General features: G+C 43.5%; 1 protein-coding gene across 1 annotated transcript in view; it reads left to right on the top strand.

The window, feature by feature from the left end:
* piezo1 (piezo type mechanosensitive ion channel component 1 (Er blood group)) overlaps positions 1-24,137 on the top strand; it is a gene marked incomplete at its 5' end in the record, with an annotated part of 84,405 nt that overhangs the window by 41,202 nt on the left and 19,066 nt on the right. Inside the window, 26 exons of the mRNA XM_080016354.1 lie at positions 322-427; positions 2,937-3,121; positions 3,280-3,428; positions 3,919-4,077; positions 4,159-4,265; positions 4,676-4,760; positions 4,841-4,947; positions 5,869-6,032; positions 6,188-6,364; positions 7,615-7,740; positions 8,695-8,895; positions 9,403-9,607; positions 10,549-10,653; positions 10,797-10,953; positions 11,603-11,846; positions 12,429-12,525; positions 12,664-12,829; positions 15,786-15,875; positions 16,075-16,154; positions 16,528-16,590; positions 16,714-16,814; positions 17,848-18,004; positions 21,003-21,080; positions 23,178-23,350; positions 23,451-23,554; positions 23,832-24,026. Of these exons, the coding sequence (XP_079872480.1) occupies positions 322-427; positions 2,937-3,121; positions 3,280-3,428; positions 3,919-4,077; positions 4,159-4,265; positions 4,676-4,760; positions 4,841-4,947; positions 5,869-6,032; positions 6,188-6,364; positions 7,615-7,740; positions 8,695-8,895; positions 9,403-9,607; positions 10,549-10,653; positions 10,797-10,953; positions 11,603-11,846; positions 12,429-12,525; positions 12,664-12,829; positions 15,786-15,875; positions 16,075-16,154; positions 16,528-16,590; positions 16,714-16,814; positions 17,848-18,004; positions 21,003-21,080; positions 23,178-23,350; positions 23,451-23,554; positions 23,832-24,026 (3,581 nt within the window). The remainder of the gene's footprint in view (positions 1-321; positions 428-2,936; positions 3,122-3,279; positions 3,429-3,918; positions 4,078-4,158; positions 4,266-4,675; positions 4,761-4,840; positions 4,948-5,868; positions 6,033-6,187; positions 6,365-7,614; positions 7,741-8,694; positions 8,896-9,402; positions 9,608-10,548; positions 10,654-10,796; positions 10,954-11,602; positions 11,847-12,428; positions 12,526-12,663; positions 12,830-15,785; positions 15,876-16,074; positions 16,155-16,527; positions 16,591-16,713; positions 16,815-17,847; positions 18,005-21,002; positions 21,081-23,177; positions 23,351-23,450; positions 23,555-23,831; positions 24,027-24,137) is intronic.

The raw sequence follows: 24,137 nt of genomic DNA, 5'->3' as shown, positions 1-24,137 counted from the left end.
ATATATATATATATATATATATATATATATAAAACACGTTTCATCTTCTTTTCAAAAACACAGGTCTTTTTTTTCCTGCATTTTTTCAATACCAGTAAATCACATTTGATTGGAAACAACTTATTTCTGCAGGTGCAAAGAGTGAGTCAAAACGTGGCCCCGCTGGTGGCCAGCACTACGTGTGTCAATCGTAACGTGTTCAGCCAGGATGTGCTACGAACAGTTTAATTGTCGATGAACGTCGTCGCCGTCCGATCGAATTGGGCTGGATTCCTCCGTGCGCTGTGAGATCAGCTCCCCTGTTTGCTTCTCTGCCCTCAGCTGCTCTTCACCCTGACGTTCTGGCTGCTGCTCAGGCAGTCGGTCAAAGAGAATTTCAGTCGGAAAAAGAAGAGCGCTGCTCCGCTTCAGGAGGTCACCACCGCAGGTTCGGCTTTTCTCTCTTTTCTTGCATGGATACAGTTTACGGTTTAACAGTTGTTGTTTTTTTTACTCACATCGGAGATGAATTCACTGATTTACTGTGCAGCTCAATGAGTGTGTGCAGTGAAACTCACCTGAATCAGTCCCTGCATCTGAAATGGCATACTACATACTACATACTACATACTACATACTACATACTACATATTACATACTACATACTACATACTACATATTACATACTACATACTACATACTACATATTACATACTACATACTACATACTACATACTACATACTACATATTACATACTACATACTACATACTACATACTACATACTACATATTACATACTACATACTACATACTACATACTACATATTACATACTACATACTACATACTACATACTACATACTACATACTACATATTACATACTACATACTACATACTACATATTACATACTACATACTACATACTACATACTACATATTACATACTACATACTACATACTACATACTACATACTACATATTACATATTACATACTACATACTACATACTACATACTACATATTACATACTTCATACTACATACTACATACTACATATTACATATTACATACTACATACTACATACTACATACTACATATTACATACTACATACTACATACTACATATTACATACTACATACTACATACTACATATTACATACTACATACTACATATTACATACTACATACTACATACTACATATTACATACTACATACTACATACTACATACTACATATTACATATTACATACTACATACTACATACTACATACTACATATTACATACTACATACTACATATTACATACTACATACTACATACTACATATTACATATTACATACTACATACTACATACTACATATTACATACTACATACTACATACTACATACTACATATTACATACTACATATTACATACTACATACTACATACTACATATTACATACTACATACTAAATATTACATACTACATATTACATACTACATATTACATACTACATACTACATACTACATACTACATATTACATACTACATACTACATACTAAATATTTCATACTGCATACTACGTACTACATACTACATATGACATACTGCATACTGCATACTACATATTGCATACTGCATCCTACATACTACATATTACATACTACATATTACATACTGCATACTACATACTAAATATTGCATACTGCATACTACGTACTACATACTACATATGACATACTGCATACTGCATACTACATATTGCATACTGCATACTACATACTACATATTACATACTACATATAAAATACTGCATACTACATACTACATACTACATATTACATACTACATATTACATACTGCATACTACATACTAAATATTGCATACTGAATACTACGTACTACATACTACATATGACATACTGCATACTACATACTACATATTGCATACTGCATACTACATACTACATACTACATATTACATACTGCATACTACATACTACGCATTACATACTACATACTACATATTACATACTGCATACTACATACTGCATACTACATACTATGTACTACATAATACATACTACATACTATATACTACTTATCACGGTAGGTACATCTACCTACCTCTTACTTCGGATGATGATGTCACAAAGCGGCCCGATACCGAATCGAAGAAAATTGCCCCAACGTTCTTCTACTGCTTTTCAGTAATTTCCTCTTTAAATGTACATACATATTGTACCAAACTCGAACGACAAGACGTCTGAAATGTCCTGGTTCTAACGCGGCCTCAACCATGTCTGTGCATACTGCGGTTGTCATGTTCTAGATACTTCAACCATGTCTGTGCGTACTGCGATTGTCATGTTCCAGATACTTTTAGCCCTGCGGGTGGACATCAACATATAGCTGCAGGCAGCAATGCATGGGGTTCAGGTTAGTCGCGTTAGTCACAAATTATGGTTTTTCGAGTTCCGGTAAAACGCGACGTCCCTTGCATTGAGCCGAATGACAATTTTCCGAGTTCCCATGGAACGCAGCATTGCCTCCCTCCCGTCTAGACCAGGCACGAAGCAACCAATACACACTCATGGAGTCTAGACCTTGCCCCATGCGAAAGACCCCCCAGAGCCACGCCCTGCACAGTATAACGCATTGGATGATGCAAAGTCTTGGATTTTACCATCGTCACGCCCAAAATGTCACGATGTCATCCACTGCCGAGAATTCTCGAATTCTGTGAGTGAAAAGAACAATGGCCTCCCACACAGGCGCTGCTGTATGTGTGTATGTACAGCCAGACCACTTCCTCTCTGCAGGTTGCAGGTTGACGGCGACACTGCACAGGAACTTTTACTATTACTACTACTACCTACTGCAACACTTCAATAGATGTAGTATGTCATCCCAGTGCTCATACTGTTTGACTGCATACTGAACCCCCCCAACCCCCGCCCGCCCCCAGAACAGTGCGGTGGTGATGATGCGTCGGTGCTGAAGGTGCTGGGAGGTGTGGTGATGAGCTGCTACGCCAAGTACTGGATCTACGTGTGTGGAGGGATGTTCATCATGGTTTCCTTCGCCGGCAAGCTGGTCGGGTACAAAATAGTGTACATGCTGCTGTTCCTGCTCTGCTTATGCCTCTATCAGGTCAGAACCCCCACGGTGTACAGTACTGTATTCACACCCGCACACCAACCAACACGCATTGTGTCAATCCTGGAGTGGTATTTAAGTAAACAATAAGTAGTGAGGGGCATGTTTGGTTAAAAAAATAAAATAATAACTTTTTTAACGTATTCCACCAGGTGTACTACTCTCTGTGGCGAAGGCTGCTCAAGGTGTTCTGGTGGCTTGTCGTGGCCTATACCATGCTGGTGCTGATCTCCATCTACACGTACCAGTTTGAAGACTTCCCCGGCTACTGGAGGAACTTCACTGGCTTCACCGAGGAGCAGTACGTCCACAACCAGGCGTTTAGCGCATCTTACGATCCGCCTCAAGTCCGGCTCGGGGGCTTTTTAAAATTTTTATATTTTTGTTTTTGTTTGTTTTACATTTATTCAAATACTATTTATTTTTTCTACAAAATGTATAAACACACCCTCACTAATGAGGGCGAGGGAGACAGACTTAGGTATAAAGTTTTATTTCATGGATATTATTAATTACTGAATTGAATGATTCATGTCCTTCATTGGAAAGGGAGGCACGCCGCTGAAAGATACAGCTTGTTTTATTCTCCTTGGTTTGAATAGTCTCTCTCTCTCTTGCGGAAAAAAATGAAAAAACAGTGTAGGTCTTCATAGTTTGCATGCCCGGCATCCGTCAGGATCAAGGCCCCTGTCATCTGTGGGAAAAAGAAAAACCGCTATTAATATTTTGGATATGGCCTGGACCTGTGTCAGGGTGTAAAACTCTCCCCCTCGCCCGCACACCCCGCCCAGGTTGGGAGACATCGGCCTGGAGACCTTCGCTCTGTCCGAGCTGTTCACCAGCATTCTGATCCCCGGCTTCTTCCTGCTGGCGTGCATACTGCAGCTGCACTACTTCCACAAGCCTTTTATGAGAATCACCGATCTGGAGCATGTGACGCCCGCGCACAGGTAACGTCGCCGCACATCGAGGCAAAATCAATTTTTTTGGGCACGGTATCTTTTGTTGAAAAACAAAACCTTTTCCCGCAGGAAAAGTCCGAGGCCCGACGGCGCTGACCGCGCTGACAGCGTGGAAGCTGGCTTGGAAGGGGAAGGCGGAGAGACCGATACGGGGGACAACCAGTCGGAGGATCAAGGTAGAAAAGAAAACAGGTTTCTTTACACTTGCGTGTTCCGATTTTCCGTTTTGGGTTACTGTTGTAGCGCTGTTGTCTCAAGGCCCAGGTTGAAAGGGTCAACTCCTTGGCTGTTTCCGCTCGAGATGCAAAGCTTGTGTAATATGTAATAACCCATCATGTCATAAAAATAGTATATATCCATATTTATCATTATAATTCCTGAATTCCCCCTTCGGGTTAATAAAGTGCTATGCTATCTTAGAATTCCCTCATTATGGTCATGACACACAGAGGGATTAGATCATAAATATTTTTTAGAATGCCGTTGGTAAATATTGTCTGCATTTGTAATGAGTGCGCACAATGCGAATGTATATATTAAGGATTAATTTGTGTTGAAATGATGCTGTATGCATTATTCCTTCCAGTCGAATCCCTTTGTGAAGAACCCGGTGCCGTCCACAAGCCTTTTATGAGAATCACCGATCTGGAGCATGTGACGCCCGCGCAGAGGTAATGTCGCCGCACACCGAGGCAAAATCTATTTTTTGGGCACGGTATCTTTTGTGGAAAAACGAAACCTTTTCCCACAGGAAAAGTCTGAAGCCCGACGGCGCTGACCGCGCTGACAGCGTGGAAGCTGGCTTGGAAGGGGAAGGCGGAGAGACCGATACGGGGGACAACCAGTCGGAGGATCAAGGTAGAAAAGAAAACAGGTTTCTTTACACTTGCGTGTTCCGATTTTCCATTTTGGACTCTGATGAAAAAACAACAAGGGTTACTGTTGTAGCGCTGTTGTCTCAAGGCCCAGGTTGAAAGGGTCAACTCCGTGGCCGTTTCCGCTCGAGATGCAAAGCATTCCGAAATGTCACACTCCGTTTTAGGTTTTTACTTTAGATATTAAACTCGTACAAAACTTGTAAAATTAGTTATTAGGTTATAACTAAGTTACAACCTAGTTATTGGCCATGTCATGGTTATAAATTCTCAAGCTTAAAGTGATCCTCAACCTTTTGTACGTCTTCCCCAAACAATATAGTGCAACACAATATATGATACAATATGTAATAACCCGTCATCTCATAAAAATAGTATATATCCATATTTATCATTATAATTCCTGAATTCCCCCTTGGGGTTAATAAAGTGCTATGCTATCTAAGAATTCCCTCATTATGGTCATGACACACAGAGGGATTAGATCATAAATATTTTTTAGAATGCTGTTGGTAAATATTGTCTGCATTTGTAATGAGTGCGCACAATGCAAATGTATATATTAAGGATGAATTTGTGTTGAAATGATGCTGTATGCATTATTCCTTCCAGTCGAATCCCTTTGTGAAAAAGCCGGTGCCGTCCGTCCGTTTCAATCATCAGGCTGTGAGGTTGTCGAAATACCGCGCTGTATTTATTTTAAGGCCCCGGATCAACGACATTTGAATAAATTCCTCAGCCGATGTGTTCAACTCTTTAATGTCCTAAGTTATTCCTCTTTTTTTCTCCAGTCAAGACGAAACTCTTCTGTTGTGTCACCTCCTCTACCTCTACTACTCCTCTTCCCTCCTCTACTACCGCTCTCTCTCTCTCTCTCTCTCTCTCTCTCTCTCTCTCTCTGTAGGGTTGATGCCCAGCAAATGGGGTCTCGTGATGGACAGGCTGCTGGTTCTCTGCAGGCGGTTCTCCGACATTCTCACCCAGGCTCAGGTGTTCTTCTGGAGACTGCTGGAGCTCCACATCGTCAAGATGGTGGCCCTCTATACTGTATGGGTGGCGCTGGGAGAGGTAAAAGCCGGCGAGGGAGTCAGCGTCTTGCTTAATGACATACGGCTATGTTGCATAATTTCACCACGATTATGTTTTGACGCCCAGCAATTGATGTCCTCCCCGTTTACTCTTCGTCTCCCCGACCCTCCCTCCCTCCGCCCCCGGCCTCCCAGCCCTCCATAATGAACCTGGTCCTGGTCATCTTGTGGTCGCTGGCGATGCCCTATGAGCGCTTCAGGCCCATGGCGTCCTGTCTGTCCACCATCTGGGTGTGTGTCATCATTGTCTGCAAGATGCTGTACCAGCTCAGCGTCGTCAACCCGGCGGAGTACTCCAGCAACTGCAGCCTGGTGAGGCTGGGCCGTCTCTCTCTCTCTCTCTCTCTCTCTCGAAACATACGGAAATCTGTTCTTAAAAGCGGCTGGCGTTCGGGCGCGTGCGATCTGTTTGCCGTCTGTGGTTGCTTTTCAACAACATCGCAGTTGTTCCCTGCAGCTGCCTCGCTGAGTGCCGTTAACACACACACATGGTTGGATGGAACCTGCGGTGCTGTTAACGGCCCGCTGCGGCTCATACCTGCTAATTATAGCCAGACTAATGGTTATCAGGTTGTTTACAAGACTCCCTTCTATTGCTTAGCTTTTCCATGCTGCGCAGTTGTTCGAGCGTAGACAAGGCTTCTACAGATCCGGGCCCATATTTAGGAGGTGTCTGAGGACCACCTCCCGGGAATCAGGCTAAATGTAGTGGGACGTAAAGGTTGCCCCAAAATTGTGCACAAGTTTGTGACCTGGCGAGGGAACATTTGTTCCGGCAGAAAGTTGACAGGATCTCAGATGGTGTAAGCCAGCAGCGGACCGGGCATTTCAGAGCCAGGGCCTTCAGGGGGCGTCTCCCCCGACCCATCCCAGAATCACACCACCGTATCGCTATAATACGCCCACAACAGCTACTTCACACCATCAAGCCACAGTTCCAATAGCAGAGGCAAAGCAAACATATAATTTTATGTTGACATGCATTATGTATGTGTGTATATATGTATTTTATTGAGTCAGCGAGCACGTACGTGTTTTTATTATTATTGGGGAGCACAAGTTGGGTTCCGGTTTGGGGTTGCCGTGACGTCATCGACCATATATGGACATGGACTGGCGATCTCTCATAATCATATCCCATATTTCTAATGATACACTGTTTCACTAGACCATCATAACCACAGCATATGCATATTTCTATTCACTGTCGCATTAAAACTCATTTCAGCTCATTTGACCTGCACATGACTGCCTTCCGGGTAGTAACAAAAACGTAAACTTGCTCCCCGGTAATAACAGAACAGAGAAAAAGTCTGAGCTGTTGATGGTGGCAGCATGTTCCCCGCCTCTGCGTGAAGGCCCGAATGCGAAGGATGTTGTCCGGAATGCGGGAGAAAAAGAAAAAAAAAAGCAACTCGTGGCAGCGCTTAAAAAATAGTTACGTCTCTGGTGGAAGTGCGTATCTTGCCGTATGACGCAGACCTCCCCTCCTCTGTTGTGACTTAGTGCAACCGTTTGGGATGTTGACTGTTTTTTCTCCTCTGCATTTTCCGACTCTCCAGCCCCTCGCTAATATGACCAACCTGGCGCCGGAGGAGATGGTGAACTCCACGCTGTACAAGGAGCCAGTGGACCCGGCAAACTGGTTTGGCTTCAGGAAGGATTCCACAGCACTGGGATACAGCAAAGTATAGTTCAATATATCGATGGCTACTCAGCGCGTGCAATGCAAATCAGTTTCCCTCTGGACGTGTTCTCGCTGACCTTTTTTTTCTTCTTTGGTAAAAACACGTTCTCGTGGTCAGGTCAAAGGTCGACCCGCGCACACGGGTTTGTCGTCAAAGGATAGGTTTGTTTTTTTCAGTTAGCTCTGCTCAATGCGCTTTTCCAAGGTGGGTAAAACTCGAGCCTTGAAAAAAAAAAAAAATTTAAACTCCCCGTCTTTTTGTATTTTTTTTTTAATAATTTCCAAAAAAAAAGATAAATACTTTTTGCAATTGTCGCAGTGCATCCAAAGCATCTTGTGGCATTTTTAGTAAGACCTGGGTGGAAATATGAAGAACCGTCCTTTAAAACAGTTGATTTGGGCTTTGAGGGTTTCGAAAAAATAAGTTAAATTTTTTCGCGTCCTTTCGTCTTTCAATTTGTAGAAAAATAATATTTTATGCAATATATGTATGTGTATAATGATCTCCTTTTAGACAAACAAATCGAGCCGTGCATGTCCCCTCTATCGTACATTTCTCTTGTGTTTGATATTTTGTGTTGCTACAATGTTACTGGTTTATTTTATTGATTTTAATTGAATTTATCAATACAAATATTTTTCATACATTTATTTCCCTTGAATGTTTTTTCCACACGTAGTCCTGCGTGAGATATAGGCCTAATATCAAATTATTTTTTGGGGCGTACATTGAAGGGCAGTCCTCTGTTTATTTTCTCTCATATAAAGGGTCATTGGTTGGAAAAAGTTTGAGGACTCCGGCCTTCTTTAAAATGTGAACCGTGAACTGAGGTTTCTTTGGATACGAATACCATTCATTTTGGATTGAGAATGTCGGGGCTTTCATGTTGTAATAGGAGACCCGGAGAACCAAGATCACCTGCGGGCGCTCTCCTCTGTTTTCCCCCCTCTTCAGAATCACCTCTTGGCCCTGATGTTGCTGGTGTTTGAAGCGACTGTGTACCGGCACCAGACGCACCACTACTGCCAGCTCCAGTGCTCTCCTCCCACCATCGGCGCGCTGTTCCCGAGCGCCACCCGGGACACGCTGGACAAAGGCCTCCTGTCCTGCTTGAAGTACCTGCTCAACTACGCCTTCTACAAGTTTGGGCTGGAGGTAGGCGGCCGCGCAGCGCTTTCACGCCTGCAACGACTCAGATGGACGGACTGATTATTGCTGTCGTCAGTACGGCGCGATAACTTTTTATTAAACACCTTCCGGAACCTACACCTGAAAATGTAAAGCTTTGTTTTTTAAAGGTCGTTTTTTTTTTTGTGAATTTGCCTTCTCTCTTGTTTGACTCTTTAAATTTTTTAAACTACATTTTATTTTTTATTAAAAAATTTTTTTTTTTTACATAATCATGCTCTGGGTGAAATGTGAAATATGAATTCTGATATGTGCCCTTGTGTTCCACCTGCTTCCACAACGTGAAGCTGAAACGTGCATGTAACATGGTAGAGATATTTTGATATTCAGTTATATTCGGTAAGTCCCATGTTTTCCTGGAGTGAGTTTATGGTTTTGTGTTGCGTTCTGTTTTTTTTCTTTTTTTGTAATTATTCTCATTCATTTGTTCTGATCGATTGAAATGCCTTTCTTCTGTCCCTCCATCGCCCAAAGATATGCTTCTTAATGACGGTGAACGTGATCGGTCAGCGGATGAATTTCCTTGTGATAATTCACGGCTGCTGGTTGGTCGCCATCATGGTGAAACGGAGGCGTGTGGCCATTGCCAAGATCTGGCCCAAATACTGCCTGTTCCTGTCCGTCTTCATGGTCTACCAGTATGTACTCTGTGTGGGGATGCCGCCGGTCATCTGCATAGGTGCGTGATCGACGGACGAACACTTGAGATCAGATGTACAAGCATTATTTCACCTCGGTTAAAGGATAGGTTTGTCATTTTTCAAAGCCGGGCCTTTGTCACCGTACACAACACAACCTCGCCCGACTTTACTGTTCCGGACCGACCGCTCTGCTGCGGCTTCTCACTGTCCAGCGGGGAAAACATTGGAGCCTGAACAAACCTTATTAAAATCTCCTTTTCAGAGACAGGAGGATCACAGTACTGTCAGACAGCCTTCATACGTATGTTACACCAGAAAGGAATAGTTACAAACCATCCATCGGATCATGTTTCCAGGGTTTTTATTGACACTTTTAAACATTCGCAAATCACTATGCTTTGTTGCATGTGAGTTTTCCCATTTTTCGATTGGGAGATTTTTGATCTCCCGTTGTATTGCGTTCCCCTGAGAAGCTGCAGCTGAGCGGTCAGTTTCTTGATGGCAAAGTTCTCGTGAGGATGTTCATATGATGTATAAACGACAGGAACCGACATTTTGATAAGGCTCTGGTTGTTAAAATAGATAATAAAAAGCCTTCCGTGCGAGAGATGGAAGACGCCAAGGAAGTCATAGCTTGTCAGCCTTTGCAGGGCCTGGATATACTGTTTGGATGTTGCGCAGGTGAGTGGTGGGTGGAACGCAGAATGTTGCATGAGCCTCATATCAAACGGACTGAAACAAAGAAGTCGGAAATGGTCTTTTGTTAGAACGATACGTGTTTATCGAGTCGAGTCGTGATCGCACCACAGCATATACTGTACGTGTGCGTGGAGAAACCCGTCCTCTCGTGCCCAACCATAACTGGACCACGTGGGCAGGTTAAAAATGGAGGGTTGTGCAGGCAGATGTATCACAGCCATCACTTACTCCGTGTCTTGTTTGTCTCTCTGTTCCCCCCGATTCTCCTTTCGCGTACCAGACTACCCGTGGAGGTGGAACACGCCAGTGTTGATCAACTCGGCGCTCATAAAATGGATCTATCTGCCCGACTTCTACACGCTGCCCAACTCCAAGAACCTCATAGGTTACTTTTGCTGTTTCTCCATCTCACAAAATTTGCCGAGGCCCGTCGTGGCCCGAAGAGCTGAGGCGCACGCTTCACTGTACCCGAAATGACGTGCGGAGGTGAGGTGTTGATGCGTGTTGGCCTTGTCCGTGTGTCTGCAGCCGACTTTGTCCTGCTGATGTGCGCCTCGCAGCAGTGGCAGGTGTTTGACAACGAGAAGGTGGAGGAGTGGATGGTTCTGGCGGGAGAGAACAAGGACGACCCCGAACCCATGGAGGGCCAGCTGTTTAACCCGGCACCCAACTTCATCAACTGCAGGTAGGGTATGCGTCCAGTTGTCCATCTGTCTTTGTCCGTTTCTCCTTCTATTTATTGAATCTGTCTTTGGGGCAAATGGAAACTGAGATTATAGTCCCCGCCCAGTGTCCAGGGCCAGCCCAAGCCTTTATGGAGCCCTAAGCGGAATTTGATTCGGGTCAGTGGCGTCAACAGAGGGGGGTTAAGTTGCCATGCCTGACGCGGCACGAGGGCATGGACCGGAGATTTCCCGGTGCGCCGCTGATTAGGGGCCCCTCACCGCTCTTTGGGGCCCTCTGGTGGCCAAGGGTGCCCTAAGCAGTGTTTTACATTAGTACGTAGATTTATACATTTTGGCACGTTTTTAATGTCTGTTGTCCCATTAGACTGCTTTTAATAACAGTAATAAGCTGCAACACATCGGTAAGCTGTGCGATGAACGGTTCTAAATAATGGGAACCAATCCAAGGCCTGGGTTGAAAAAATTGCTGATCTATCCTTTAAGGTCATATACTGTTTTGAACTTTGCCTCCATGATAACAAATTGATAGAGCCTGCTATGAGTATAAGTATAAGTTTGCTATTGATTTGATATTTTAACACCAAATAGGAGCTTCCCATTCCTCACCCATTTCTGTCTCCCTCTGTTTTCCCTTTGCTCTTATCTTAGGTGTTACCTGGACATGGCTAAGGTCTTGGTGTTTCGTTACCTCTACTGGTTCGTGCTGTCGGTGGTCTTTGTCACCGGGGCGACGAGGATCTCTGTGTTTGGATTGGGCTACTTGCTGGCCTGTTTCTTTTTTCTGTTGTTTGGGACGCAGCTGTTGGTCAAACCGTCACGGACCCGCCTTGTTTTTTGGGACTGCCTCATCATCTATAATGTGGCCGTCATCATATCAAAGAATATGTTGTCGGTGAGTGAACTGCTTACAGTACACACACACACACACACACACACACACACACACACACACACACACACACACACACACACACACACACACACACACACACACACACACACACACACACACACACACACACACACACGCAAGCAAGCAAACACACGCGTGCACACACACATATACAGGCACACACGATAAAAGAGTTAAAAATAAACACAGCAGCCGAATAAACCATCACCAACATTAAAATTACTTCCACCTTTAGATAACTGTAATTTAATCAACAATATTTGAACTACGTATCTTCCATACATCGCGTATATATTTTTTGTTTGTTCAAGAAAAGTTTTTTTTTTTCGATTGACTAATTTATCTCTCATATTGGGAAATATTCTCAACACAATTTGACGGCTCATCGATGTCCTTTTCTGAGCTGCCTTTCCTACGGCACCTAATGTTCCTTACATGCTCAAAGTGAAGCAGACACTTGTCTCTTATGTTTTAAGTAGCTATAGTGTGATAAGATTTGATTTGGGAATGAATCTAATCTTTGTACATTTGTTGTACTTGTGTGTTTGTGTGTGAGTTCAGATCCTGGCGTGTGTTTTCGTAGTGGAGATGCAGAAGGGCTTCTGTTGGGTCATCCAACTCTTCAGTCTTGTTTGCACAGTGAAGGGTTATTACGACCGTAAGTTCTTCTGCACATGAATACCACTAACGGTCCACACATAGCGCTCATATTATTGTCACATGCTCCGTGCCCCATTCATATCTGCTCTATACTTGCTTACTTGTTGAATTTCTTTTTTTTCCCCAATTCTGCCAGCTAAATCTGTGAGTGACAAGACCTGCACCCTACCGGTCGAAGAGGCGGGAATAATCTGGGATAGTATTTGTTTCCTCTTCCTGTTGCTCCAGCGGCGAGTCTTCCTCAGCTTCTATTTCCTGCACGTGGTTGCAGACCTACGGGCCTCTGCGAAGCAGGCTTCTAGGTAAGATGCGACCAGAGGAAGGAAAGAAGGAAGGAAGGATGGATGATGGAGGGAGGAAAAAACAATGACTTGATGGATAAATTGTCACAGTAATCTATATGAAGCAGGATTGCTCTGTTTCGCCTTTGTGCCCCTTACAAGGTCACGATCACATGTGAAACAACATGTTAACTGTGTTAAAGGTAAAAAGTCTGATTTTATTTAAATAAAACCCACTAGAAGAGTCAGGTGGTCTGGCCCAACAGAACGAAAGGAGGACAAAGGACCCGGACCAACCTCACGATGGGCCGTCGAAATCCGGTGCTTCCCTATAAATTACCAAAACCCTCCTCAAAAAGAAACAGACCAAACAAAGCCAAACCAAAGAGTGGTGCTGCTCCTCAGGATCAGAGAGACAGGTCTGCTTCCACGAGGATCCTTTTAAAGAAGGATGATGATTCCAGACACCTGGGAGGGGGAGCCTAACACTCGGCATCGGGCGTCTTTTCTTTTTTCTTTTTTTACCTGTGCTGTCAGCATGCTGGGCATACAACACAGACTATTTGTATGCCATTGCATTCAGGACAGAGTTAGTCTGCAAGTAGAGTTCAACTTCTCAACCTGCAATGCAACTCTTTAATAATTCTTCAATCATCAACAACTGCTGCAATAACTCTGTCCTGTGGACGACCTGTAGAATGACAAGAGCCCAGTTTTTGGTTATGGAGAGCCACCACCAACCCCCCTCTTTGGAGAACTATTCATCATGTTTGGGTCTATAAACAACTGATCACTACTTCAAGAGGGGGAGAATCACCACTGGTGAGACAAATAAACATAGAAACAAACAACATTTACACAAAAACATGAACATTCGATGACATGTATTGAAAAACTGGAACTACAACTGGTCATGTGGCCTCTTCCTGTCATAGTTATGGCAGCAAATGAGGGAGGAAAGGAGAGGAATGCAACCAGGAGAGTGCTAGGGTGCACTTGAAGCAGGTGTGGTGGTGTTTGTGTGTGTGTCCCCATTGGTATTGGTGTAGAAGGTTGGTAATATGTCCTGGCGCCTCCAAGCAGTGCAAGGGGCCCCGAAGCCCCCCCAAACTTCGCAGCCCTGTGGACGCCCTACGGCTGCAGGAAAGCCCTGAGTACCCTGCCCTGCGGCCACAGAAGACCCTTGCGCCCCCAGAGAAGCCAGAGGGCCGTGGAGCAACCCCCACGGCCAGCCGCGAGGAGCATGACCCAGTCCCAGGGAGCACGAGGAGACCCCGCACCCCAGGGGCGCACACATACAACCAACCCCCGGGTGCAAGGCACGGACCGCGGGCCCAGATCCCAGCCCCACGGCAATAGACCGACACCCCGCCCGAGCCGCCCGCTCCTCCTCCTCTCGCCTTGCACGGCTCAAAAAGTGCGTTGCAGCAGCGGGGGCCGAAGTACTTTCTGCCTTTAAGGGTCAGTACAGTCCGTTGATCTTGGCTCTCGTGTCACTTTTTCGTCATCTTTTAACACCTCCAGAGTTTTCGGGATGACCGCATGGGAGCTACAAACACGCTTGAAAGCTGTCACCCGCGCACACCCCAGCAATGCCGTGAATTAAGTTTAACATCTCGGCAACAAGACCCGCCTCGCTTCCAACCTCTTGGAGAACGAGATTGAGATCGAGCCCGAACTCCAGAAAACCACCCAACACGTTGCTTGCTCTGTCAAAACGATATTGCATAGGCAGGTTGAACCTAAGAAACACATCGGTGACAAATTTGAACAAAATTTTCCCGTCCGCGTATTGCGGTTTCGGGGAACAGTGTTCCATCGTACTAACATCCGTAGTAAGGCCATAATGCAGACTGTTTTGAGCATGAGACACAATATCAGCCTGGCTAGCACGGCCATACTGTTGAATGATCTTCTGTATTGTTGCCGAAAGCCAACTGTCTCTTCTTAAAATCCATTCCCTCTCTTTTGGAAGAGTGTTGGTATGTTCAAGCATAGAATATCTATTTTCTGACATTTTACAAGGAGGATACAGTGAAATGCGTCCTCTGCCTTTGACTCATGATACACAACCTAGGAGCAGTGGGCAGCCGCAGTGCCATGCCCGGCTTCCAACTCCAGCTCTTTTGCCAGTGCCTTGGTCAGGGGCATCGACAGGAGAATTAACCCCTAACACATACCTTGCGCATTTGTGTGCTTCGCGGGCAGCGTTGGATAAAAGGGTTTTTTCCTCAAGCAGCAATTTGTTGGATTGAATCACAATGAACCTTGGACTTTTCATGCTTGTTGAATTTCTCTGTGGCCCCGCACCAATTTTCCAAGCCCCCCCTTTACGGAACTGCTGTCTAGCCTCAACAGCCTTGGTACAACCAAAACGAATGACGCGTCACTATCCTCTATACAAGTTGCAAGCAAACCAAGTTGCCTCGAACGACCAAATAAATGCTCCCTTGCGGAAACACTGTCCGGGAGTGTTTGAGCTTGCAGGATCCAGGCCTGGACGGATCCAAAGTCGCTGCTGCAGAGACTTTGGGTGTGGGCTGACTAACGGATCCACTACTTTTACTTTCCATCACGTCACTGCCGCAACCTTTTTTTTTTCCTTTGGTAGCATAATCTGTTTTTGCGCCGTATTACCACGGTCTCCAATTTGTAGTGTCTACGCTGTGACGCTTCACGCCGAACCAGGGTCATTACGTCAACCAATCGTCTCCCACGTCACGTGACCAAAATATTATCGTCATTACTGGCCATTACAGACACACTACTTGCCTTTCCAATCGCTTTGTTTATCAGATTTTTTTTGGTTTATGATAATATCTGACATGTGATTATAATACTGTAATATATAATTGAATCTAATAATCAGTTGGAGCTCTGAACACTGCGATTGACCATTTCTGCCTGAGCTTCCTGAATCGACCCTTCGATAAAACAAAATGACAACATTTGAAACATTTCCTTCCTTCCATCACAGGGGTTTTGAACTCTTCCGTGCAAGCATTGTGAAGAACATGAAATTCCACCTGCAGATTGAGCAGAAGTCTCTCTCGCAGCTCAAGAGATCGTAAGTCGGTTCTTTTCCTATGAAACGACAAAGTGTATGAACAGGAGGTCGCTATTTCAAAGTGTGTTTCAGCTTCTGGGCGACGGTGAGCGCAAGTGGCACGACGTGACATTACAAATGAGAAATATTGATGTTGCTATCACCCTTTTCCCTCCTCGTCTTCTTCCCCTCCTCGCCTCCACCCGTCCTCTCTTCAAAGGATGACGAGGATCCGCTCCAGGCAGAAGAAGTACAGGGAGGGACGCAAATCGTCCGATTCCCCCAGGGAGGAGAAGGCCGGTAGGTGCAGCGCAGGGCGTACATCTCGCATGATAGCCTATGATCCTTCACCGTGGTTGTGCCTGGAAATCGGCTTACGGCCAGATGGTGATATGGTGATAAATGCATTTGCAGTCCTCATGATGAGAAGTAAATAAAAATGTTTCTTTGTTTTGTTATGTGTATTAATTGGATTCTGTAACGTGGGGTTCTAATTTTTAATTGTTTTATTGTGTACAACAGCCTTGCCCTCGGACTGAGGTTAGAGCACATAAAAATCACTAATCACACCATTTAAAAAAAACAAAAAAAAACAAAACCTGGCGAGGCGGGGGAGATATTTTGTTGAAAGTATCTTCACATGGTTTGGTGGTTTGCTTTTCTTTTTTCTTAGCACAACCCCAGAAAAAGTCCCACAAGAAAAAGTGGGATCGGCCATGGCTGGACCATGCTACAGGTTTGGCAGTGATGTTTACTTCTGTCTCGCCTCTTCCTTAAAACTAGAGTAGCATCCAAGCATGGGCGACTACTCTACAAAGAGTGACAGGCCGGGGTCCTGGGTCTTTTCCTCTCCTTCCAGTGCTCCACTCTGGAGAGTACTACCTGTTTGAGTCAGACAGTGAAGACGAAGAGGAAATGCAGTTTGAGGACCAGAAGCCCAACAAGCAGAGTGCCTCGCAGGTGTGTATCAACACAGATGACCCCATAACATTATTGGCAACACAGCAGGAAAAATCTTGTGGAGATAAACTCCAGGTATGAAGGGTTCTCTGTGCTGAAAACACGAAAAAGCCCCATTGCAGGCCAGCAAACCCAAGAGTTATTGGGCCCTGAAAGCCATTTGAGTTATTAATAAATGCAGTGTTCTAAACCCAGCCAGGTTTATTTTCCCTTTATTTAATCCATTTTGTGAAGTATAATTGTCCCATATAACTAGCATTTTGCAATTAACGTGCTATCTACCCGCCCTGTAACATGGTGTTGTCATGCAGTTTTTTTGGGATAATATATTGTGTGGGATAGTTGGTAGGTCCCCTCTTCCAAACCTTATCTAACTGTTGGTTACCCTCATTCATAACTGTTTGCGGTACAACCTCGCTGCACATGTTACTATTGAGAAAGTACTGCTTTGCTGCAGCTTTGACAATATTGTGAGTTTCCCGTTTTCCAGTGCAGACAGTCTTTATATGTCTGCACTGCACTTTATATGCACTGCACTATATATACAAAAAATGGTCAAAAACCGGGTTTTATCGTCTCTTTTGTACCACCACAAATAAGCTCTTTTGACCGCAGCCACGCATGTAAGAGATTAGAAACAGGAATGTGTAGCCCTTCAATAGTGAAGGCAACCTACTGTAGTCAACATTACACTGTGGATGTACTGGAGCACTTGCAAAGAGTAGTTCAACACAAAATTCCATAAATTATTATATATCAAAACATGTTAAAATAAAGTGAGTTTCCTGGAGATGTAACCTTTTTTAAGGCTTGAACATTTGCGCTAGTGAGCCTCGAGAGCAGAGCGGTACGTTACTCAATTACTCAATACTAAACCATTCAGTGGTGTTAAAAAATAAATGATGGGATCACAAATCACATAATGAAATACTGACCCAAACTCTTCATTCTACACAATTGTGCCAATGCCTGGGACCACAGGTAAACTCCTCCAGTGTTTGATCGTGTTGACTGTGTTTCTGGGGCGTGTCAGCTTGCCTACCAGGCATGGGTGACCAGCATCAAGGCTGCTCTGAGAGACCGTCAGAGACGCCAGAGAGAGCTGAGGAGGTTGGAGAGAGAGGTGGGGACAACGGACAAAGAGAGGAGAGGAGTCGATGTCAATAAGCAAGAGGCTTGTTTAGCTTCAGGTATGAGCCACTTATCTTTTCATGTACATATACACGGAATACTCAACTTGAATACTCGATAAATGGTCCCCGACACGCTGCGGCATTTTAGTGGACCTCAGGATAGGTAGCATTGTCCATAGAGTGCCCATAAGGGACTTTTATTGTTGGTTCTGAATGGTCTAACATTAATACTCAACTCACCATGAACTGATTCACTTGGGCTTGGGGTCGTTAAGGTCAGGGTGAGCATATGGAAAGGCAGGCAAGTTGATACTAACTTTAAGTATTGATTTCATAATAAAGTGGCATTACTCAACTATCAATCGTAAGACTCAACTGATAGTCACTTGATACTGAGTTGTTGTTGTTTTTAAATACCTTATTTATAGGATACTTTCACAAACACAGTTTGTGGATGTTTCTAAGAACAACAAAAATCAAGCTCTTCCTTCTGTTGTATTATTAATATTGAAATAACATCTGCGACTAAAATAATTATAATATGATTTACAGTGCAGGTACTCCTCACTTAACAACCAAGTTCCGTTCCTAGGACCAGGTCGTTAAGTGAGTTGGTCAATAAGTGAGGACCCGTGTTATTTCACGGTAAAGGGGCGTGGCCATTGCGAACGCTAGTGTAGTAAATACTGACAGACTGTGGGAACAAGCCTGGGAATGGTGATGAGATGAGATGTATACAATGTATATAGTATATATAGTGTATACAGTGTATATAGTGTATATAGTACATAGTATATACAGTGTATGTATATATAGTGTATATAGTGTATAAAGGGTGATGCGCGATGATTATGCTTGACGCTGAGATGCCGTGCATGCAGCACGCACGCCGCTGTATTGTCAGCAGTGCACAATACAGACTGGTCTGAGAGCTGGTCGTAAGTCCGAACAGTCGTAAACAGGTTGGTCGTTAAGTGAGGAGTACCTGTATAGGACAACAATATCAATCATAATAATCATATCATAACAATTACAATTATAACATACTGTATATCATATAACAATAACCATCATTTCTACCACCATCATTCGAACATCATTTGTAGCCAATACAATACTTTTCTTTTCAGAAAAGTGATAGCACCAAGATATTCAATTATTTCCTAATTTGAGGAGATGAGTCTCTGATGTCTGGGTCTAAAAGTGATGATATGCTATGATATGTCCACGGCTCACCAAGGTTCAATGATCCAATCAGGTTGGTGAAGTGGGAGTGGCAGGGCGATATGGAAAGCCTGTCCATGAGAGGGTCCAATACACGGTTGAAATCTCCGCCCATGATTAAATGAGCTTGATAGCTCTGGCAATAGACCAAAAACCTATAGAAAAAAAATCTTGGTCTTTCAAATTTGGTGCATAAATATTTAGGACTGTAACATGAATAGATCGAATATGACCAATTACAATAATATAACGATCACTGGCGCTGCTTATGGCCGCAGTGTGCTTAAAATGGACAATATTATAGTATTATGAAAGTATAGCTACCCCACGGGCCTTGGATGAGAATGTAAAATTATATATTTCAGATAACCAATTGCAGAATTCTAGTGCGGTGTTTCCTGCAAATATATATATATTTTTTATATATAAACATTTAAAATTAAAACTATTTTAACGCATCCTTCACTTTCTTGACAGGACTGCAAGGCCTTGGGTATTTCAGCTTCTTAGGGTTATGTCACCATTGTGTGGTGGAGCGCTAGAGACTGGAGTAGTCATTGCAATAAATGGTATGGTTTGCAATAATATCAGTAGCCTAGCATATCTTACCATAAGTAAGAAGAGAAATGAAAAAGAAAAACAACAACCAGATTAATACAAACAGATTCTGCCCTCTCCCTAAACAGCCTGCCCAACTAAAGTGGTTAAGAAGTGGAGGTAGGTAGACAGGAAACCATTCTTGACTGAGTGTTCTATTTCAACAGAAACATAACTTGTAATTTCAAACAAACATAAACTTACCACAATAAGATGTGTGCACGTGCTGCTACGTCACCCTACCGTCGAATGGAAGCCCGGCCACACTGTCAGGAATGAGGGAGAGGTGCAAACACAGCAGCTTTTCAAGATTCTGCTAATTACCCCAATCTCCTGCAGCTGCATCCCCTGCCTGCAGATGGCGCCAAAACCACACCCCACTACCACAGTTACCAAATCCCCTTGAACATTGTGACAAGGTGCTGGCTGGCTGGATTTGTGCATTCATGATGCACGGCCATGTACCCGATGTGCCAGTGCGGTGTGACCTGTCCACTTTTAAGCAAAGGGGAAATGTTCAAGGTCAAGTAGCTTAAGTATGAGCTGGGCTATATAGTCAGTGGGACGACCTTGCTGAATCTCCTCTGGGAGATTTTAATGTTGCCATTACAAAGCTCGGCACCTACTGCACTTGCACTGCACTTTCTGCACAATTTCTCCGTGCAGTTGGCGGTAATCCGTGACTCAAACTGCCAAAAAGTCTCTGGCCATTTGCCTTAGCCATGCCAGCTAGCTCAGGCTGGTTTAACTTGGCTGAAGATGTTCTTATGCTGCATTCTCAGCATTCTTCTGTACTTTCAGTGGTTAAAGCCAGGGCCGGCTTTAGCCATTTTGCCGCTCCAGTCAAACTGTCGATGGGAGGGGGGTGTAAGGGACCAATAGAGTGTCCCCATTACGCACAGTGCTTGTTTCATTCTTCATCTTGTGGTTTTAAATAATGACAAGATTGTATGGTAGCCATCACTAGTACCCTGTTGTCTGTGTTTGTGGAGCTTGAGCATCTGCTTACCCGATCACACACAGTCCCATCAACTCAAACTAGTCTGATGGCCCCTTGGTCATATTGCCTATAATCTCTTCCCCTTAATGGATTTTCAGTATTCATTGTGAGCACTATGAAATACACTTTTCATTGTAGTATTTATTGTCAGAAATTGACATTTGTGTAAGTATACAGAAGTGGAAAATTGTAATTGTGTCTGTATGTGTATATGACATGTATTGTGTGTTTCAGGTTGTGAGGATAATGATGTGTTTGAGCAACCTTTGAGTCAAGATGAAGAGGACGAAACACCGGAACAGGTTGACTCCGGTAGGCTGACTGTGTCAGGACGTTAAAAACACATCTAACATAAGTTATTTTCTTATGATTTGTGCCTTGCCATGTTAATTGTTTTCTGTAAACCCGGGGTTGGCAACTCATTTTGGTCTTGGACCACTTTGTTTCCCAGTCCGTTAGTTGCAGAGCTAGATTATGAAGAAATAACCTGAGACTAAAGGTTGATGTAGCAGTTTTGCTTGCCACACGGCACCCGGGTGGCGTTTTCAGGGCCCTCCCACACAGAGACACAGGCAATGGGGTTGAGAACACAGCAGTTGATTGTAGCGAGTGGGCTAGGTGGAACAAGCCCGAAACAGATGGAGAAATGTGTGTGTGGGGATGGGGGTTTTGCCTTTTGCTTGTTGATTACCACACCGATCTCGGGCCCAATTACCTAGACCCAAGACAGGTGTGGCTACTTAAACCACACCACCCCCACACCACAGTTTATTAGATAGCCTTTTCAAATTTGACAGAATTCTGATAATAAATGTGAAATATGGCATCAACAGGTTTGATCAGACATGCAACAGGTTAATTAACAAGCCTAGAATCCATTGGAAAGGTGAGGAAAATATGCAACCTATACTCGCTCATTCAAAAAAGACTGACTACCAGTTAACTATACTATTTATTTACAGATTCTGTAATTGTTCTTTTAAATCTTTAAATTCTTTGACCTAGTACTTGCTACCAAATTATTTTCCTAGAAGAACTCTCCGATCCACTGAATCCATGCTGTTGATCATTCCCAAAACTAATTTCCAAATTGAAGGCTTTGGATCCCATGGGATTGAAGACATCAATAGATGTTTTTAAGCAAACATTAGACATAGATTATTGTGTTACTACTTACAACTATAAAGTGTTCAGTTCCTGTTCTATAGTCGGAAAACTCAGGATGGAAACAATTTTAACAATTGTGTTGTTGTGCTCATGTTGTTGTTTTTTACCTGTGCTGTCAGCAGGCTGGGCATACAGCACATGGTATTTGTCCATGAAATGCAATCGTATCCAGGACAGAGTTAATCTGCTAGTGGACTCTCAACCTGCAAAGCCAGTCTTTAATAATCACCAAGAATCACTTACACTAACTATGTCCTTTGGATCACCTGTGAAATAGCAAGAGCACAGCATTTATGGCCCCACCAATCTCCCTCTTCAGAGCGCAATCTTTCCATGTTGGTTCAACTAAACAAGTAATCAATTAATTATCCTTGCTTCTCCAAGGAAGGGGATAATCACCACAAGTGAAACTTAAGCTGCTTTCAAACATGCACTGCAACCCTGAAATTGTCCGTACAGTCCCCGGAGAAGCTGTATGTATGAATGCAAATGTCCGAATCATTTGAACCAGGCATTACCCACACTTTACCCAGCTAGCACCAGAGTACAAAGTCCGGGTAATGTCCGATCAAGTGGTATGTGTGAACAGAGCAGGTGATTGTCCGGATCATTCACAGCAAGTGAGTGGTAGCAAGTAGCCTAGTCCGCCATCTTGGGTTTGTGTTAATTGCTATAGATGTTACAGGAAGAGGCCATGTGCCATAATTGTTGTTGCTGATTTTTGTCACTTTAGCTGTTTTTTGTCAAATTATTTTCATTGTTTGTTTGTATCTTTCAATTGTGGTGATTATCTCACTCTTGGATAAGCAATGATAATTAGTTGTTTAGTTGAATAATACATAGTAAGGTTGTCCTCTGAAGAGGGTGCTTGTTGGCAGCCACAAATGTGTAACAATCCGCAGGTCATCCAAAGGATAGATTTATTATTAAAGATTGGTATTGCAGGTCGGGAATTGGAACTCCACTTGCAGATCAATTTTGTCTTGGCATACAAATACCCTCTGTTATAGGCACCACCTGCTGACAGAACAGGTTAAATATATTTTTCATATTGTTTTGGATTGAGTAATAATCTGAACAGCACATGTATATGGGCTATGTATGTTTAACTCATCAAAATGTATTTGCGGCCGGGGTATTGGACTACCAGTTGCGACCTCTGATTTGAAAAGTAAGGTACATTTAAAAGGGTTTGCTAAGTGTTTAAATCTGAAACTGCAATTCCCTCCTCCACATCCGCAGGTCACAGGGAAATGGTCCAGAGGATCTTGGATATACTGCGATTCTTATGGGCCATAGTTCTGGCCGTGGTGGATGGGCTGACAGAGTGGCTTAATCTGTTAACGAAACAGTACAGAGACACTTCTACTGTCCTCTGCAATGAACGCTACCTGCTCATACACAAGATAGGACAGGTAAAACACAGCAAAAAGAGAGAACAGAAAATTAAAGAAATTATTTAATTAGATTAATTCACAACTTGACATATCTGACCACCTTTTTTATATGTTCTAGACGCAGCACACAATTGCAGATTCTATGGAAGACCAGTTATCCCAGGGCAGTGAGAGTCCTACTCTGGATACCTTTTTGGATGACACCGATACAAACAGACACAAGTGAGTAATGTCTCTACATAGGGACAGATGTTTTATGATATGTAAGATCATTGTATGACATGGATGACCTTGACAATATTTATATTTCTCAACTGGATCTCCTCTTATACCGCAGTTACCAACGTTTGTTGACAAATGAATGATAGACACATATTTCCCCAAAGGGATAGCCATAGGTATCTGATATGATCATAATATTGCCAGCCCTACTTTAGTTGTTTCTTGTATAAGATACTGTTTTTGTTACTGTATTTATTGTTTTGAGCTTCTCTTTCAGTTTTCTAGAGATTGAATGTATGCCTGTTGCTGGTCAGTCAACACCCCGTTTGGGTGTCAATGAATCTGGCACCAACCAGTCTCCAGAACACACCTCTTGCAGCACCATGGAGCTGGTGCCAGAGTCGCAGAGCCATCCACGACACAGACACTCCAGAACAGCCAGTGAACTTCTTGGGGATAGATTTGCCTCAGGGTAACAAATGATTTATACATTATTATAATTCTGAAATAATTATATAAACTGCAAATGGGATGTGTGATTGTACTTCATTGGTGGATGGATAAATTAGGGGTCAGCAACTTC

Source organism: Zeus faber, assembly GCF_960531495.2.
Source record: "Zeus faber genome assembly, chromosome: 16".
NCBI classification, from domain to species: Eukaryota; Metazoa; Chordata; class Actinopteri; order Zeiformes; family Zeidae; genus Zeus; species Zeus faber.
This window is presented reverse-complemented; position numbering and strand designations above follow the sequence as displayed.